We start from the raw sequence: 20,517 nt of genomic DNA, 5'->3' as shown, positions 1-20,517 counted from the left end.
CCTTTGTGAAAGTTTTTTTTTTAAGTATTATTTTAACCATATACAAATGAAAATAAAATTTATTTCATACTTAGTTTTCTCCTTAAACATAGTAGACTAAACATAACTGCTTGATGATTTACTTGATAATTTACTTGAGGATGTGGTATGATTTTGCTTTAATATATAATAAATACAGTGATGCCATTAGAGTTTTTTTCGTTCCTCTAACAGTTATTGAATCTTCACTGTAAGACAGGTATTTTTCTAGGCATGAGATCTGTATAGTTTTGTACTAGTATTCCCATACCTTGAATTCTTGGCCCAATTTTATGGTTTCTCCTTCTTGCCACTATCTGGCATAATGTTAAGAGCATAAATTCTGAAACCAGACTGTTAAAATTTGAATCCTAGTTCTACTGCTTACTAGTTGTGTGACTATAAGCTATACAACCCCCCTTTGCCTCAGTTTTTACGTCTGTAAGCTAGGGCCAGTGATATAACCTATTTCATAGGGTTATTGCAGGAATTTAAAGGCATGTGAAATGTTTGAACGGTGCTTGGCACAAAGTTAGTGCTATAGAAAGTTATTAGTCATTATCACTACTATGAATATTACTATTACTATGACTTCTCAATGCTGTTTGCCCTGTTTCCTGTTTTTAAATTTCTTTAATCTTAGAAAACAGATAACTAAGCTTGCTAGAACTAAGTGTAAAGTAAGAGTAAATTGACTGTATGAAACCTGAGATTTCCTTTCAAGAAAACAGAATGTGGTGTATGCCTTGGCATTACATTTTGGCTGCCAAGAACCTTTCTTTCTTAGACATAACCTTTAATAGGTCATACTTATAAATGAGTACTGAGGAAGGAAAAACAAGAAATAAAATTTATCTTAATAAATGGGACTTGTTTTTCAGGGAAAAAGATCTTGAAGAAGCTTTGGAAGCAGGAGGTTGTGATCTTGAAACTTTGAGAAATATAATTCAAGGGAGACCACTGCCTGCTGATCTGAGGGCTAAAGTTTGGAAGGTAACTAGAAACTGAAACAAATAAAATGTAATGACTTAAGAATAATATTTTAGAATTTTTATTTTCAGTTGTCTTAGTTGCAGAAGCACATGCCACACTTAGAAAATTTATCAAACAGAGCAGCTTGCTAAAATGTGTGTTTCTGTAGTGTTTGGTATATTTAATAATTCAGGTTTTGAAAGGCAGTGCTTTCTTTTGTAGCCATTAGAAATGATGTTTATGAAGACTGTTCAGTGAAATGGGAAAATGCAACCAATGAGTAAAATAGGATATATAATTGCAGATATGGAATGATCTCAGCTATGTTTTAAAAAAAAAAGGGAGGGAGAAGAAACAGGTCTCTGGGTGTTAGAATTACAGGAGATTTTCCTTTGCTTTATTTTCCGCTTCAGCTGTTCTCTAGTACATGTGTATTATCATTTTTAAATTTTAAATTAAGATTTTTTTATGATGAAAAAAGAAGTAGTTCCCTTTGTTAAAACGTGTAAGCAAAGGATAAGATAAAAAACCATCTGTTATCTGCCACTTATAGGTAAAACACATAATAATGCCTTGGTGACACATCTTATTTTTTCCATTCTACACATATATATGTAACAGAAATGGAATTACAACTGTATATAGCATTCTGAATGTTTTGTCATAGAAATTTAAAACACATACAAAAGTAGAGAGACTTGTTAGTGAGCCCCCATTTACCCATCACTTAACTTTAACTGTTACCAACATTTGGCCAGTCTTATTTGATTAGTATTCTATCCTTTCTGCCCCACCCCGCCCACTGGATTATTTTAAAGCAGATCCTTGGTAGCACACTAAAATATTTTAGTATGAAAGTCTAAAAGATAAAAGACTTTTAAAATAACCATAACACTACTAAATTGAAAAGAATAGTAATTCCTTAATGTGTCCTCACGTGGCTGAAGGGACAAGGGCGCTAACTGGGGTTTCTTTTATAAGGGGGCTAATCCCATTCATGAGTGCTCCACCCTCATGTCCTAATCACCTCTCAAAGGCCCTGCCTGTAAATACCAAAACATCGGGGTTAGGTTTCAACATAAATGAATTTGGGTGAGGGGACACAAACATTCAGTCTGTAGCATTAATGATGTTTGCTTGAAATAAATTTACATATATAATTATGTAAATATTTTGTGTAATTCATTTTATTCACTGGATTAACATGAAGTAGTAAAATTTGATATAGATACATTACTTTGTAATCTTTGAAGTGTGCATTATTCCTAAGTTCAGGCCTCCATTATTACAGCATATTTTCCAAGAATGAGAAATAACATATGAAGTTATTTGCTTTTTTTATCTTTCTTCCAGATTGCTCTAAATGTTGCAGGAAAAGGAGATAGTTTGGCATCATGGGATGGTATTTTAGACCTGCCAGAACAGAACACTATTCACAAAGATTGTCTGGAGTTTATTGGTAAGTTTAATAATTGTTTTCAAACAGTGAAAAAATTTTCAAATAATGATTTTTGGATGGAGGAGTCGCTCTGTAGTAGAATTAACTTGTTATAATTTGGGATATGTTGAATTTGTAGAGGGCTAATAAATAGCTTTAGAACTTCTCTTTTGAAATTCTTATGAAATAATGTCTAATATTTTAAGAGAGTCTGATTTTTAGTGTTTCTTTTGCATTATGTTTGATTAAACATTAACATAATTATGTTTAATTCTTCAAGTACCTTTACAGTTTTGTGGCAGTTTTAAAATTGTTTTTTGTGTAATTGAAGATCGGTATGATTGTATACAGTCCTCAGATTTAAGGGGGCTGTGTTCCGAAAGTTTATCTGTAAGTCGTAAGTCATGATCTGCTATAGAAAAAGTATTGTCAATCATGGGTGAATAGGTTTCCAATCACCCCACAAGGTCTTTTGAAGATTAAATTAATTTGGTTTATATTTTTCTTTTTTAATTCATCTGTAGTCCATTGGTCTTTTTGTTTCTCTCTCTGTCATATTTTAGTTAAATTATTGACTAAATAGGCTTTTATGTGCTAACCTCAACAGAAACATTATTGCTGATGTGGGCAAAGGAAAGGGAATTTGGTGGTGGAGAATGAATCACTTCCCCTCCCCTTGACAAAGCTATAGTGGCAGCTGCCCATTATGGGGTAGATGATAATCCGTTATTTGGAAAACACTTTTTGCTTTCCAGGAATGTGGGTTATGCTTACCTTTCCTGCTTCAGATTGTCCATTCTTGTATATATCTATATGTTATATAGATATATATAAGATATATATATCTATATAACATATATATAGATCAAGTATTGTTAAGTTAGTAAATACTGAATAGCTAGTGAATATAAATAAGTATAAGGAAAAATGTGCTTTTATGCAGTTCTATTTTGCCCTTGACATGCTCTAAATACAGTAAGATGGTATTGTATGTTTGTAACCCAGTATTTTGTCCAATAACTGAGCATCTAACAGGCCCTTGGTAACTTTATTTTGACACTTATTTTCTAGACCAGCTTTCAGTGCCCGAAGAGAAGGCAGCAGAATTACTTTTGGATATTGAATCTGTAATTACCTTTTATTGTAAATCACGTAACATTAAATATAGCACGTCCCTTAGCTGGATACATCTACTCAAACCGTTGGTGCGTCTTCAACTGCCACGCAGCGATTTATACAACTGCTTTTATGCTATCATGAATAAGTACATTCCCAGGTAAAATATGATTTAGTTATTACACTTTTAAAAATGAATAAAGGTCTAGTTTGTTTTGAACTAAAGTTGTTAGATTTATTTTTATGGTAAAGTAAAAGGTTCAAATAATTTTTAAGGTTGTTTGAATCATAATTGTTATTTGACTTTATTTTTGTGGTTATAAACATTTTTTAGAGGATTCTTTAGTTAAGAATTTATGCAATGGAATATTACTCAGCCATAAAAAGGAACGAAATTGGGTCATTTGTAGAGATGTGGATGGACCTAGAGTCTGTCATACAGAGTGAAGTAAGTCAGAAAGAGAAAAACAAATATCATATATTAACGCATATATGTGGAATCTAGAAAAATGGTACAGACGAACCTATTTGCAGGGCAGGAATAGAGACACAGATGTAGAGAATGGGGGGTAAGGGGGAGTGGGATGAATTGGGAGATTTAGATTGACATATATACACTAACACGTGTAAAATAGGTAGCTAGTGGGAACCTGCTATATAGCACAGGGAGCTCAGCTCAGTGCTTTTAGATTGACATATACACATTAACGTGTAAAATAGATAGCTAGTGGGAACCTGCTGTATAGCGCAGGGAGCTCAACTCGGTGCTCTGTGATGACCTAGGTGGGTGGAGTGGGGGTGGGAGGGAGAGAGGTCCAAGAGGGAGGGTGTATATGTATACATATAGCTGATTCACTTCGTCATACAGCAGACGCTAACACAACATTGTAAAGCAATTATACTCCAATTTTTAAAAAAGTAATTTATGCTTCTAGGGTTTATATATGCTGTATAACTCTTCATACTTTTTTGATTTCTTTACTTATAAAAAAGTAACATTATAGTTTCTAAGTAAAAAGTAAAATTTTTGGAGTGCTGCTACTTTAAATGAGGTGCTGGAGTTACAGCTTGGAATATAGTCCTAGAAATACAGGCGTTGAACAAGTAATTAGAAGTGTGCTGAGTGTCAGGAAGGTGAAATATAGAGTGCTATGGGAATGTATAATGGGGGTGACCTAACTTGTCCTGGAGGTCAGGGAGGTCTCCTCTGGGAACGTGACACTTAAGTTGAGTCTAGACAGATGTGTAGGTCGTTGTGGGGGGCAGGGGGAGGGGGGTTGGTAGTAGCAGATGTGGCACTTACGAGGCCAGAAAGAGTTCTTATAGTTCTCAGTGCTGTGGATCAGGTAGTCAGGATTTTAGAGCCAAAAGGAACTTTTGACATAATCTAGACCAGTGGTTTGGCTGCACAGTGAACCTTTGATGCACATTGGAATCATTGGGGAGAGTTCTTAAAAATTCTGATGCCCGTTTACATACCTGACTAATTAAATCACATCTCTGAGGAGGACATCGGTGCGCTGATGTTTGTTGAGGTTTAGAGCTTCTCGGTTGATTGCAGTGTGCAGCTATTCTGGAGCTTGATAGTTAAATGGCTACCATTGTTTTCTGCTTTTCTGTGCGATAACACACTGTGTTAGGTGTAGGTCCTTTGTGTATTTTCTCATTTAAACAGTGACCACTGTAAGGTATGTATCTCTGATTTACAGCTGTAGGAACTGAGGCAAAGAAAGACATTAAATGACTTATTCAGGATTACACTTCTGCTGTATGACTGAGTCAGGATTTGAACCTAAGTTTGATTGGACACCTGTGCTTTAACTAATAAGGTTCTCCACCCTCGTTGCTTATTAGAATCAACTGAAGAACTTTTTTTTTCTTTTTCTTTTATAGCTTAAAGTATCATTCACATATTACAAAATTCATCCTTTTAGTATGTACAATTCAGTGGTTTTTAGTATGCTCACAGAGTTGTGCAGCCATAGCCACAATCATTTTTAGAATGTTTCTGTCACCCCCAAAAGAAACCCCAATACTCATTAGCAGTCAACTTTCCATCTTCCCCCAACACTCTCAGCCCTAGGCAACCACTAATCTTTCTCTATGGATTTGCCTATTCTGGAGATTTTATATAAATGGAATCATATCATATGTGGTCTTTTGTGACTACCTTCTTTTACTTAGTATAGTCTTTTAAGGATTCATCCATATTATGGCATATATCATTACTTATTTCTTTTTATTGCCAAGTAATATCTCATTGTAAGCACAATATAAATAAAATACCACATTTTATTTACTCATGCAACAGTTGCTGGACATTTGGATTGTTTTCACTTTTTAGCTATTATGAATAATGCATTTGTGAACATTTGTGTACAGGTTTTTATGTGGACATGTATTTCATTTCTTTTGGGTATATACCTAGGAGTGGAAATGTTGAATCATATGGTAAATCTGTGTTTAACCTTTTGAGGAATTGCCAGACTTTTCTACAATAACTGCAACATTTAATATTCCCACCAGCAATGAATGAAGATCCCAGTTTCTATGCATCCTTGTCAACATTTTTTTTTTTAATTATAGCCAGACTGAGTGTGAAGTGGTATCTCATTATGGTTTTGATTTGCATTTCCCTGACAGCTAATGATTTTCTGCATTTTTTCATGTGCTAAGTGACAATTTGTATATCTTCTTTGGAGAAATGTCTGTTCAGCCAAAGAACTTTTAAAACATACTGGTCCTTGAAGTTTCAAATATAAATAGACCATGTAGAGCCATGTAGGGTTTTTTTTTGTATTTGTTTTTGTTTTTGTTTTAACTCCCAGGTGATTCTAGTGTACTCCAGAGTGGAGAACCTCTGTGCTACCTGGAAGCGATAGTGCTTCGTGTTAGGAAAGCAGACCCAGAGATGCCAGAATACAGGGCTAAGGTCATGGTAAAGCTGAGACTGGAATTCATATTTGGGAGTCATTCTGTTATACTAAGTCTCTCAACTGCTTATATTTTACCACCTCTCAGTGTAACAGAGCTAGTAATAGCAAGGGACATGATGTTCCAGCTTTATCTCTACAGAATGTTGGCGGTGGTAGTTACTAGTAGAGGGATTGGGGTTTACATTGAGCTGTGTAACATACCGTCTGGTCAGGTTCCTCCGGTTACTGTTTCCATGAGTTCCACATGTAACACAATACTCCAGCCAGGGTCAGTGTTAATACCCCTGCATAGGGCCCAGCCCCACAAACTGTTGCTAGAACAGCTCCACTATAATATATCTTCTTATTACAGATTCAGATATAACATGGGTAGAACTCTATCAAGCACAGTGCTTTGCAGTGGAGAGTAACTTTGTAATACACAGCTATTAAATGAATAGATGCTGTTGCAATGGCTGACTGTCTGAGATGTTCCACTTTTTCTGAGGCAAACGAGGCAATTGTCCTTACAGTGTGTGTCCCTACTCTGCTTACGACCTGTGTTTATGTGTTTTGTTTTAGCAGTCTATTGCCTTGCATGTGTAGAGTGGGGAAAGTATTCAGACTAAGGAGGAGGTAATCTTGCCAATATGAATCTACTTCTGTCTTTGGGCATCTGAATTACCAATTTAGGGCTTTTTCTACAAAACTTCCCTGTTATCTGCAGTATTAGAAAATGGTAGATAGAGGGTCATACCAAATCCTGGCATTGACCTTAGAGCTTAGTTTTGTAGAAATTATTTTTCATTATTCCCATTGGAATAGCATTTTGAAACATTCTTTATCAATGCTTTTATGTTAAAACTGACATTCATTTCATTAACTTTTTTACATGAAGCCTTTTACCTTGTTTCAGTGTTTTTTTTTTTTCCTTTGGCCATGCCCTGCAGCATGCGGGATCCTAGTTCCCCGGCCAGGGATCAAACCCCCGCCCCCTGCAGTGGAAGCGTGGAGTTTCAACCACTAGACTGCCAGGGAAGTCCTTCAGTTTTTTTATAGTTTGCTTTTTTTAGACTGTACATCTACCAGAATACCACTTGTTGAAATATTAAATTACATATGTGGAAGGGTAGTATGCATAATGGTTTAATGCCCAGTTTCTGTGTACAAGTCTTAGCTCCATCACTTCTTAGCTACATGACCTTGGGTGGGCTGCTTGACCGCAGCTAAGCCTCATTTTTCTCATCTGTAAAGTGAAGATGATAATAGTATCTTTCATAGAGTTGCCTGTAAAGATAAAATGAGGTAACTTTGTAAAGTGTCTATTATAGTGTCTGGCACATGGTATTTCCTCAATAAATACTGACTTTTATTATGATGGCCTGTGCTTTGAGCTGTTTAAATTTTTAATGATTTATGAGACATAGGGGAACAAGGTAAGAAGTAGTACAGTTACTCAATAAGGTCAGTGTTTGGCACCTCCCAGGATTCACTCTGAACACCTGATACCCAGGCCACTTCAACAGCTTCTAAGGCTCTGGGTCCACTATTTTGGAATGTTCATCTGTGGCCATTTCAGACTTGTACCTTTGCTGAAGGATTCCTAATTGAGTACATTAACTGTGGAGCTAACCTGAAGCCTTTCTAGGAGTTTCTTCTTATTTGGCAGGGAAGAAGGGAGCTGGACTTCCTCAGGACTCTCCACATATCCTTTTGGGATCCAAAACTTATCAGAATAACCTAAGTGGTCCCACTGTTTTCATTGGTCCTTGTAGTCCTTTCTCCTGAGTGCTGCCTGGGTTCACCTGGAAAGACTCTGCCTAGAGTTGGCTGTAGACCTGATGTTTCTACAGACTTTCTTTCAGGTCAGGTATATTAGGTGTTAGCAAGAGAGGTCTGCCCGGTTATATCAGGCAGGCTTGCTGTTGTCAGTGCTGTGGTGTTCAGATGTTCTGGGGTAGGGAGGGGAGGTGGGTATTGCAGGAGGATCGGTTACTGACATGATCATTTCTGACCTATTAATGCAAGAAACTTTGCTTCTTTTGTTTTTTAGGGATTGTTCCCTGAAGGGGAGACCATTTCATCTTTTCCGATTACTCATCCAGTACCATGAGCCAGAGCTTTGTTCTGTTCTTGATACAAAGAAAATTACTCCAGACTCCTATGCACTCAACTGGGTAATAAAGTGAAAGTAGGAACACTTAATGAAAAATAGCTTTCTATAAAACTATAGTTAGGTTTTTTTTTCCCCCCAAGGAAGAGAAAGAAAAGTACTAAATTATAGACTATTACTATTTAAACCAAAGGAGTAAAATTATTGGCACTTCAAAAATGATTTTTTTTGCTCTTCACTTACATTAGTTTAAATTATTTAATATGAAGTTTAGCCTTTTGTTGTTTTACAAATATATGTAAATATATGTGATATGTTTACTTATGTATAATATATATATGTAATATATATAAATATATGATATGTATCAGTTCACTTTAAAACTGTGTGATTAAATTGTTGATAGTATGTATAAGAAATGATATCCAATGATAAGGAAAATAAGATTATCAAATGATTAATATAAAAGAATATAAAGTACATCTCAGGGACTTTCCTGGTGGCGCAGTGGTTAAGAATCCGCCTGCCAGTGCAGGGGACACGGGTTCGAGCCCTGGGCTGGGAAGATCCCACATGCCGCGGAGCGACTAAGCCCGTGCGCCACAACTACTGAGCCTGCGCCCTACAGGCCGCGAGGCACAACTACTGATCCCACACACCACAACTACTGAAGCCCGCGTGCCCTAGAGCCCATGCTCCACGACAAAAGAAACCACCGCAATGAGAAACCTGCACACCGCAACAAAGAGTAGCCCCCGCTCGCTGCAACTAGGAAAAGTCCGCGCGCAGCAATAAAGACCCAACACAGCCAAAAAAATAAATAAATTAAAAAAATTTTTTAAAAAGTACATCTCAGTACTCTGTCATTCTATATTTGTATTTTTATTTTTTAAAATTTTATTTCTTTTTGCCTGCATTGGGTCTTAATTGCTGCGCGCGAGCTTTCTCTAGTTGCGGTGAGCAGGGGCTACTCTTCCTTGTGGTGTGCGGGCTTCTCATTTCGGTGGCTTCTCTTATTGTAGAGAACTAGCTCTAGGCGCACGGGCTTCAGTAGTTGTGGCGCACGGGCTTAGTTGCTCCGCAGCATGTGGGATCTTCCTGGACCATGGCTCAAACCCGTGTCCCCTGCATTGGCAGGTGGATTCTTAACCACTGCACCACCAGGGAAGCCCTGTATTTGTATTTTTGAATGGGAAGTTTTATTATTCTAGGTTAGTGGTTCTCAAACCTTTTGGTCTCAGGACCTCTTACACTCAACATTTATTGAGGAGCCACGATTTATGTGGATTATGTTGGTTAGAAATTAAGAAGTTTTAACCATTTATTATTTCATTTAGAAGTAGTGATAAATGCAATACATGTTAACATAAATAACCTATTTTTAAATGAAAATTAACTATTTTCCAAAAAGAAATTTAGAATAGTGACATTTTTTAATATTTTTGCAAATCTCAATATTTGGTTAGAGCACAGGCAGGTACATTCTCATATCTACTTCTCTATTGAATCTGTGATGATACCATATTTCGTGTAGCCTTTGGAAAATTCTGTTGTTCATTTGTGAGAGAATGAATGTGAAAAAGGCAAAATCTAAGTGTTATTATGAAAATAGCTTTGACATCACAAATCCCCTGTAAATACTCTTGGGGACTTCCAAGGCTCCTCAGACCATACTTTGAGAACTGCTCTTCTAGGGTTACTTGAAGATCTTTCTAAAACAGTGATTGGGTTCTAGAAGAATATACGTATATTCAAAAATTGTAATGTATTCCTTGATCATGTCTTACCTAGCTTTTCTTCAGGAAGGATTCCATTTCTGCCACTTATTAACCGTGTGATTTAATACACTTAGCCTCTGAGCTTCGATTTCTTCATCTGTAAAATGGAACTAATAATAGTACCTATCTCAGAAGGTGATGAGATGAGTAATCAGGAAATGGTGACTAGAGAATCGCAACTGGTTTCAGCCCTGGCATACTAAATCTCATACTGCAGCAGCCTGTTCTTTCATTCCCTCTCGGCTGCAGTCTTCTCACTTTGAGTAAAAATAATAAAATTGTAGTTTCTCTGAGATTCATATGTTGCTGTTAAATCTACTTATTTGTGTTGAAGTAAGAAACTTTCTTTAAGCATTCTGATACGTTAATAGAGATCTCTCTCGTCACATCATGCCTGGGAAATGCCATTTCTGTGACCAGAACTCTGAAGTAGTACTCAGTGCTGCTAGCAGATTTTAACTGATTACTGAAACTACCAGTTTCACTTTGTCAATGACCCAAGTAGTTCATTCTTGCTACTAGTATCATGTCTATGGAATGGAGTCTTTTTTTTTTTTTCAATCATGAGATGAAACAAAACGAATTCCTAAACTTTGCGAACTCATAACTATGAATGATGCAGTGGTAGCTTTAGTTTAGCTAACTGAATTTAATGACGACCATATCTTGCTATTCTGTTTGTATTTGCATCTTCTGTATTTGTCATAGTAATTTTTAAACAGTTACAGAAAACATTAGAAGCATTATGTACTTTAAAAGCTTTATGGTCAACTGTAATAGCAGTTACATCAGCTTTGGAGTGTCAGGCTTTTTCTAGCCCAAACATCACCATTTACTAGCTCTGTGATGTTAGGAAGGTTATTTAATAGACGTCTGTTTTCTTACCTATAATATGGGGAGGAAAATGTCTATTTTGAAGGACTGTTGTGAGAATATTTAGAATAAGAGATATTTAATAAAAGATATGTGGCAGTAATTTAGTACTTGGCACAAAATATTCACTAAATGTATGTGTTCTCATTAGCTCCCTTTAGCCATTAAGAATGTTTGAAATTTAACTTCTAGACGGAATTGTTTCTGTATCTAATAAAAATGGAATAATCTAAAAATATCACTGAAGTTATGCAATTTAAAACACAGTTGGGCTCTAGAGGAACTTACACATTAACAATTCTTTTATTTGAAGTAGAAAACCATAGAGCTCCTGAAACGTTTTGAGGGACATGAATGTTGTCTCATCTGTTTCAAATGATGTACAACTAAGATTGGGGAACAATTTGCCTTTAAATTGTCCTTACAATTTCATTTGATGCTCGTAACTCAAATTACCATGCTTGATCCTCACAGTTACCTTGCAAGTTAAGTACTATAATAGTTACCCTTACAGAGCTCGTGGGTAATTATGCTAGTTATTATGCTGTGGCAGATATGTGCTAACTAGTTACTGTATATATCCTAGGTTAGTTGTCTTCCTCTTTACCACAACAGTGGTAGAGGATGGGTAGTAGTATTCCTTTTTTTTTTTTTTTTTTTTAAAAACAGAAGTAGAAATGGAAGCTCTAGAGGTTAAGTGACATACCCTAAGTCATACAGCTAGTAAGTGGCTTCATTGTGCCTTGAATCCACATGTTCTGCCTTTGGATTACATACAGTAAAGTTAAGGTACAAGTTAAATATCAGGTACAGACAGTTTCATATAATGTTACGCATTTGCCTGAATACTTTTAAAAGAACAAGTCGTTGCCAGTGGTTTATATCTCTCATTTCATTTCCTGATTACAGCTTGGAAGTCTTTTTTCCTGTTACTGTTCCATTGAAGTCACTCAGGCAATATGGGATGGATATCTACAACAAGCAGATCCATTTTTTATTTATTTCTTAATGTTAATAATCCTTGTTAATGCAAAGTAAGTATCAAGTTGGCTAGATTTTTTCCTCTCTGTTCTCAGGGTGCTCTGTTAATATTTAACTCAAATTCATTTGATTCTCTTTTTACAGAGAAGTCATTTTGGCACAGGAGTCTGACAGCAAAGAAGAAGTTATCCGTAAGTATTATTTAATGTGGAGAAAGCATTTCAAGTCAGTTTTCTGAAACTCAGTTTCCTCATCTATAAATTTAGAAGATTACTCTAGAAGAGCTCTGAGGTTCCATTCAACTCTTACACACTCTCCAGGTACAGACCTTAAAGACTCTTGCCCCTGATTTGCCACCCTCATTCATTCCTTCTATGTATTTTTCACTCTTTCAATTCTTTTCCATATACTCTTTCTTTGGTTTCATTGTTCAGATAAACTGCCCTCCTCTCACTCTCCTCTTCCCTTCCTTCTTCCTTAGTTTGCCTTTGAATACTCAGCTCTTACAAGTATATCCATTGTTGAAGTCTTGGTTCTTCGTTTGGGTTCTCCCCCACTCTAGCTCCCACACAGATTTAGTTACTTCCTCTCTATAGTGCCTGGCACTTTGTACTGTCTGTGTTACAGTGTTTATCTCACTATGTTATAATGATTTATCGTCACATTTCTCAAACCAGGCAAAGTTCCTTAAGTCAGGAACCATTTCTTGGTCATTTTTTATTTCCAGGGGCCCTGACATTTATTATGTGTTCATTGAATAAATCACACTATTCCAATCGAGGCTAATGAATTTGATTTGATTGCCAGACACCATCATTCACTAAGAGCAGAACTGTATTAACAGTTTCAGTTTCTTTGGGGAAAATCCACTTCTCAAGCAGTTTTCAGTCCATCACTGTTGAGATTCCATTTATGTAGTTAAAATGTTAAAGATAAACCAACTTTGATATGTAAATAATGTTCATTACTGTATTTTTCACAAACAAAAAAACTTTTTAATATTATAATATATTTGTAATCGTATTTCAGAGTTCTTGGAAAATACTCCATCCAGTTTGAATCTAGAAGATATAGAAGACCTTTTCTCTCTGGCTCAGTATTATTGCAGTAAAACACCAGCTTCATTTAGGAAGGTATCAGACAAGAAATCACCTACTTCAGTATTTCACATTTTGTGCATTGTTTTATGTTTATGTTGTATCCACTTCAGTTAAAATACTCTAGGTTGTCCTTCTTTTCTTTTTATGTGTTACAGTTTTGTGTGATTTTTTTCACTGTAAATACTCTCCCTAATGGAGGAACAGACATTAAAAAAGATACTATACAAATATGCTAGGAACCATTTCACCTGTACTCTGATTATTATTTCTGATCATGAGACTATTGACTATAAGGTATTTCTTAAATTAATGCTTCCTTGACTTTAAAAAATGTAAATATTACAAAAATCTGATGGAGGATATATAATTATGCCTTCTTTATCTGGAGTTTAGCTTTGCACAACTTTAATGTTGCTGAGCTGTCTTTTAAACAAAAAAGGGTCACTTAGCTCCATAGAGAACTAGAACCTTTCTCAGATCAGACAAGTGCTTTCAAGAGAAAGGACACCAGATTAGAAGCCCAAGTGCTGTGAGCTCCTAGAAAGTAAAACTCTAAGAAGCAAAAGCTAGTAACGGGGAGGCACAGGAGTACCATTTATAAACAATTTGTGACCTCAGGTGCTCATGAGAGCATTATTGTCTTTTTTTTTTTTTTAAGGCATTCTACCATCATAATTGCTAGTTGGAAGTTATCGTGTCACTGAAACATTAAGATGAGATTAAATTATGTTCAATATAGTGTGTTCAGGAGGCAGATAAGGGAAACCTTGTAAGAACATTTCCCTCAAAACTAATTAATTACAAAAGAGATCTATTTCTAGGGACTAGTTTCAGCTATTTTAAAAATTGCCTTATGTAGATCACCTCATTTCCCAACAGTGTTGACTAAGTTAGATGGTGGGGTAGTGGTTATGATACTGGATGAAAAAGAAGTCTTATCCTTTTCTTTCCAGTCTTTTAAGAGAATAGCTTTTATTCTTCAGACATAAATAATCTGCACTAGCAGTTGCTAATTAGAGCAGGTTTTAGCAGCATATTACACAATTTATGCCATGTTTTTGTTTTTATTTTATTAAAATATAAAAAGTTGCGAGTAACCATTTAAAAATTTACTATTTAAATATAGGTGATAGTATAGAAAATAGCTGTGTAGAATGTGTTATTTTTTCTTAGTCTTTCATTTTGTGTGAAATCTAATGGGGACTTTGTATGTAGACTTTTTGTAGCTTTTAGCCTGTAAGATATGAGAGGATATGTTAAATCACATGACTCAAAGATGTTATGTAATTATTTTACCTTTTGTCTTGGTCTATTGAGAATAGTTTTAGGAAGAAAGTTTGCTTTTATTTTTTCTGCATGATGTTTCAAACATTCCTCTTCACACAGGATAATCACCATCTCTTTGGTAGTACTTTGTTGGGAATTAAGGATGACGATGCAGATTTGAGTCAGGCACTTTGTCTGGCCATCTCCGTGTCAGAGATCCTTCAAGCAAATCAGCTTCAAGGGGTAAGTAAAAAAAAACCCCACTGTTTATCAGAAGACTGTCCCCTTTAAATGCAAGGAATCAACATTTCCTCCCTGTTTGTTGATTCTCACAAAATTAATTTACTATAACAATGTAGTTGTTTTGCTTTTTTTGAATGATTAATGTGTTAGATCTTCTGTCCATATGCTCATTTTTAAACTGCCAGCTTGCGTGGTATTTTACTTGTCAACAACTAATTATTTTTGACACCAATTTTTGTAAGTTGCCAAATCTTTTTTCATATTTTAGCAAAGCAACTGAATGTTATATAAAGTACTTAAAAGGGTGGATTTAGCATTTAACAGTTAAATTCTGGATACTTATACAGCTAATTGAATTACATGGTTTAATGCCAAAAGGCATGTTACAAAGGAGAACTGAGTATACCATGATTTTCTGTCTATTGCTGTCTTCATGAAAATCTTTTTACTAATAGTGCAACAGTTAACCGTGTGTGTGTGTTTGGAAGGTGGGATGTATTTCGAAGATGGAGAGAAGAGGAACGGACGTAGAAAGACAGGCCTTTTACAGTAGATCTTTTTAAAACAAGCATTTCACATATTTTTCTTATTAGAACTATTACTTAAAAACAAATCAAAACATGTAATCTAGTTTAAAGAGACCCATGTGGACTTCTTCAGTTCAGACTGGCACTGGAGAACCTCCTCTCACCCCCAAAAGACATTTATCTAATCCTTATGTGAATTGCATTGTTGATAAGTGTGTGGGCTTATTTTCAGAAACAGGAATTGTATCTACATCTGTGTTTATTTTCAGAAACAGGAATTGTATCTACATCTGTGTTTATAACTATATAGTGTTTTTAAAAGTGTTTAACATGATATACATTAAATTATTAAATTCCAGTATAATTAGTTTTATAGCTCAAACTAACGTTCTTCTGCTACATATTTTAAGACTTTCTAGTCAAGAACAGTATATACAGAGTATTTTAACTATTTAAAATGAATAAAACTATTTAAGATCTTGAGGTTATTTTCTTGAGTCTGTATGGGTCCTCCTATGTGAGATCCATTTCTAATCTATCTGTTTCCCCTTCTTTGGTTAATTGTTAATATTATATTGTGTAAAATGTGACCCTCATGGCAAATTTTATTTTGTCAAATGTTTCCCTTTTAGGAAGGAGTCCGGTTCTTTGTGGTGGATTGCCGTCCTGCAGAACAGTATAACGCTGGGCATTTATCAACTGCTTTCCACTTAGATTCAGATCTGGTTAGTATAAATGCTGATTAAAAATTTTTAAGAAGTAAGAGAAGAAATGGATTTCTTTTCTTTAGCCCATAAATAAATATACATGTACCAGATTGGGGATGTTTTTCTTTCTGCTTAAGGAGGGAGTCTCTGCCCTTATAAAAGTGTTGCCTCAGGTTTCCTTTTCACCTAGGACACCCTTTTGGCATCATAAAGGGTAGATGAAAGCACTGTTAACTATGGCTTACTGTTGCTTACCATTGTTATGTCAGTAAATTCTATACTTCTTACTGTGAGCTACCTGATGTAGCACTCAGCATAGTGTCTTGCACTTAGTAAGTACTCTGTGAATATTAGCTCTTCTTATGATTGGGTAATTAGTCTATAAGGCTTTTTTTCCATCATGAGTACTTATGCATATAATAAAGTAATATTTAATAAGGGTGGTGTCTGGTGTATAGGGGCTCAGTTGTTCACATTGCTGTCCTAGGGTCACTTGAATTGAAGGACTAGATGAAGTAGATAACTAAATATTGTCAGAGATGCTTAGAGCATTTGGTAGGACTGGGACTGACATCATTTAAGCCTTTCTGGGGTTATTAGAGCCTCAGGGATGGAGAAGGCAGAAAGAGGAATAACTTCTTTTGCTGACCATTCTATCTGCCCTTCTTCCCAACTTGTCTGAAAAAGTTGACGCTGAAGCTGAAAGGGCATGTTGAAAGGTCTAGGTGGTGTCAAGAGGAAACTCATGGAAAATGGAGGTAAAACAACCCAGAGAGTTTGGGGTGCTATAGGTGAAGAAGGCAATCCTAGCTTGTTTGCATCCTAAAAGTGAACTCTGTGCCTTTCTCTTCCTTGATTCATCTAGGAAGACCTAAATGGTCCTTCTTTTATGCTTATTTTTAAAATTTATTCATCATTAATAACTTGATTATTCTTAAAAAACTCAAAGAATGGGGCTTCCCTGGTGGCGCAGTGGTTGAGAGTCTGCCTGCCAATGCAGGGGACACGGGCTCGAGCCCTGGTCTGGGAAGATCCCACATGCCGCGGAGCGACTGGGCCCGTGAGCCACAATTACTGAGCCTGCGCATCCGGAGTCTGTGCTCCGCAACAAGAGAGGCCGCGATAACAAGAGGCCCGCGCACCGCAATGAAGAGTGGCCCCCGCTTGCCGCAACTAGAGAAAGCCCTCGCACAGCAACGAAGATCCAACACAGCCATAAATAAATAAATAAATAAATAAATAAAATTAAAAACAAAAAAAACAAAAAAAACAAAAAAACTCAAAGAATGTCTCCAGAGTTGACAGTTACTCTGTTTGTTTAATCATCCAGACCTTTAATATGTATTTACATATTTCTTATTCACTTTTTTTTTTCCACTTGATTTTTCACTTAACAGTTCACTCGCATTTTCACTTAACAGTTTTTTGGAGATCTTTTCATTTTAGTACATTGTTTTTAATGGCTGTATAGTGGTCCATGGTACAGATATACCATAATTTATTGCCTGATTGATGTACATTTACAATGTTTTCAGTTTTCTTGTAATAAAACAATGCTATAGTTAACATCCTTATATATATTTTGTGGACTTGTGCAAATATTTCTGTAAAATAGACCCCTAAAAGTAAAATTGTTGGGTTGAGAGTTGTGGGCATATACAATATTGCTAGAATCTGCCGTATTGCCCTTTAGAAAGGCTGAATCAACTGATACTTTACAACTCTAAGTGAGAATGATTGTTTCATACCATCAGCATTATTGGACATTACCAATTTTTTATTTTACAAGAATGATGGTCATTCCTGTGGTCATTACTAGTGATGTTGTGCATCTTTTTTCAAGTGTGCTGTTAATTTGTATTTTTTTTATCAATGCAAATTGCTTTTCTGTGGTTTGTCCGTTTTTCTATTGGATTTTCACTGTGCTTTTTATGAACAGTTTTTTGAACAAATTTTTGTATTTATTGGCATACTTGTTTTCTTGAGGGTAGGAAATTAATTTTTTCATCCTCGTATCTCTAGTATCTAGAGTAGTGCTGATGAATAAATGGCTTCTACTATTTCTGACTGTCCTCTAAGAAATTCATGGTTTGCCATGTAAGTGGAAACAAAAATATAGCTTGTTTCGATATATTGTTTTTGTCCTGGACCCTTCCACTCATTGTTAAACTTTTCTTGTCATGATACCTAAAGACACTGAAGCTTAGAAAACAAACAACAAAAAACAATTTTTTTTGTCTAGTAAAGTGTTTTCTTTGCATAATTTAATCTTTCTGTGAATTTTCAACTTTTGTTTTCTGATGTATTATAGGTACATTTATACACATTTCTTTTATCTCAGGGATTTTATTTATAAGAACCTTTGTTTGGGGAATTCCCTGGTAGTCCAGTGGTTAAGACTCTGCACTTCCATTGCTGAGGGCCTGGGTTTGATCCCTGGCGGGGGGAGTAAGATCCCACAAACTGCATGGCGTGACCAAAACAAACAAAAAAAGGCTTTATTTTCATGGTGGCAATTTAAATATTGGTTTTTTTTTCCCGCCCTGGGAAAATATTTTGTTTGCAAATGTATAAGAAACACAGGCTTGCCACATTAAAAAAATTTTTAATTGTCTAGATGCTCCAGAATCCGTCTGAGTTTGCACAGTCAGTAAAATCCCTGCTGGAAGCACAGAAGCAGTCCATTGAGTCTGGCTCCATCGCTGGTGGGGAGCACCTCTGTTTCATGGGCAGTGGCAGAGAGGAAGAAGACATGTATATGAACATGGTCCTGGCACACTTTTTACAGGTATGCCAACAGATTATTTCAGTTTTCCCTGGTTACTGCTATCATCTTTAAGAAATTCTCCTAGGTAATTTTGTGCTGTTGTCTACCTTGTCAAATTTATCTGTATTTTTTTTTTTTTTAACACATTATTGGTTTTGTGTCTTGCCAGCAAAGGTCTTCTCCCCCAGATTTTTCTTGCATGCTTATGTGTTATATTTTTATGTTTAAATCTTGGCCCATCTGGAATTATTTTTGTGTAAGAAGTGAGGTAGGAATCAAAAAAAATTTTTTCCCCAAATAGCTAACCAGTTGTGCTGTCAATTTGAAATACTACCTTTTTAATATACTGAATTCCTCAGTGAATCAGGGTCTATTTCTGGATTATTCTTTTGCATTGTTCTGTATGCCTATTCATGCCTCAGAACTTTTTACAGTTGCTGTATAATTCATTTTAATATCTTCACTTTGAAATTGAATAAATGTACATGTATATGTATTCATGACACTTAGCCACCTTTCCTTTTTGTGTTTAAATGTTGTCTTCAGCACAACTGATTTGTATCAGCGATTTTATGCAGCCTGTGCCCTCTACCTTTTCTACAAAGCCTCACTCAGTGATGGCCCTTTCTTTATAAAAATGGTTGTTTATTAGGTATTCTTTGGTAGTTTATACATTAAAGTCCTCATTTTGTGTGGCCCTGAACTATGGAATCAGGAAGACGATAGGCATGCTGTTACACAAGCCACTCAATTTACATCCACTTTACTGGGAATCTGGTTTGAGAAAATTAGTCTAAATCAGGGGTCCCCAACTCCCGGGCAATGGACGGATACCAGTCGGTGGCCTGTTAGGAACTGGGCTGCAGAGCAGGAGGTGAGCAGCGGGCGAGCCAGTGAAGCTTCATCTGTATTTACAGCCGCTCCCCATCGCTCCCATTACCGCCTGAGCTCCGCCTCCTGTCAGATCAGCGGCAGCATTAGATTCTCATAGGAGCACAAACCCTACTGTGAACTGCGCATGCAAGGGATCTAGGTTGCGTGCTCCTTATGAGAATCTAATGCCTGGTGATCTGAGGTGCAGCTGAGGCGGTCCCACCATCCCCAGATGGGTCCATCTAGTTGCAGGAAAACAAGCTCAGGGCTCCCACTGATTCTGCATTATGGTGAGTTATATAATTATTTCATTATATATTACAATGTAATAATAATAGAAATAAAGTGCACAATGAATATAATGTGCTTGAGTCATTCTGAAATCATCCCCCACCCCACCCCCCATCCGTGGAAAAATTGTCTTCCACAAAACTGGTCCCAAGAAAGACTGGGGACCGCTGGTCTAAAGGACAATCCTTGAAAGACAAAATCAGAGAAGGAGCAAGGTATTTGGGAGAGGGATTGTAAGATAAAGTTATGCTTTACTGGGGGAAAGATTTTAGAAGTTTATACAGAATAACAAAAATAGGTTCTCAAACTCATTTTACTTATAAATTTAATTGACCTATTCTAAAAATGGCCTGGTATAGGGTGTATATTATGAAGGGTGTCAGATGGCAAGAATTTGGAATATTGTGGACTTCTTTTAATAATTCGAGTTCTTAATGTAGTTTTAGAAATTCCCCCCCCCCCCCAGTTTTTATCGTGGAAAATTTCAAACAAATCCACAAGTAGGGAGAATTGAACTCTATAAATTCTTTGTAAAGACA

At 36.0% G+C, this 20,517-nt stretch overlaps 1 protein-coding gene across 1 annotated transcript in view; it reads left to right on the top strand.

Annotated features, from left to right (window-relative positions):
- Positions 1–20,517, top strand: part of TBC1D23 (TBC1 domain family member 23) — a 60,521-nt gene that overhangs the window by 24,096 nt on the left and 15,908 nt on the right. Inside the window, 10 exon segments of the mRNA XM_036850730.1 lie at positions 900–1,011; positions 2,344–2,449; positions 3,500–3,704; positions 8,513–8,636; positions 12,133–12,257; positions 12,349–12,395; positions 13,234–13,337; positions 14,691–14,813; positions 15,973–16,065; positions 18,665–18,835. Of these exon segments, the coding sequence (XP_036706625.1) occupies positions 900–1,011; positions 2,344–2,449; positions 3,500–3,704; positions 8,513–8,636; positions 12,133–12,257; positions 12,349–12,395; positions 13,234–13,337; positions 14,691–14,813; positions 15,973–16,065; positions 18,665–18,835 (1,210 nt within the window).

The sequence above is a fragment of the Balaenoptera musculus genome, chromosome 4 (genome assembly GCF_009873245.2).
Source record: "Balaenoptera musculus isolate JJ_BM4_2016_0621 chromosome 4, mBalMus1.pri.v3, whole genome shotgun sequence".
NCBI lineage: Eukaryota > Metazoa > Chordata > Mammalia > Artiodactyla > Balaenopteridae > Balaenoptera > Balaenoptera musculus.
Note: the sequence above shows the minus strand (reverse complement) of the source record. Positions and strands in the feature narration are given on the sequence as shown.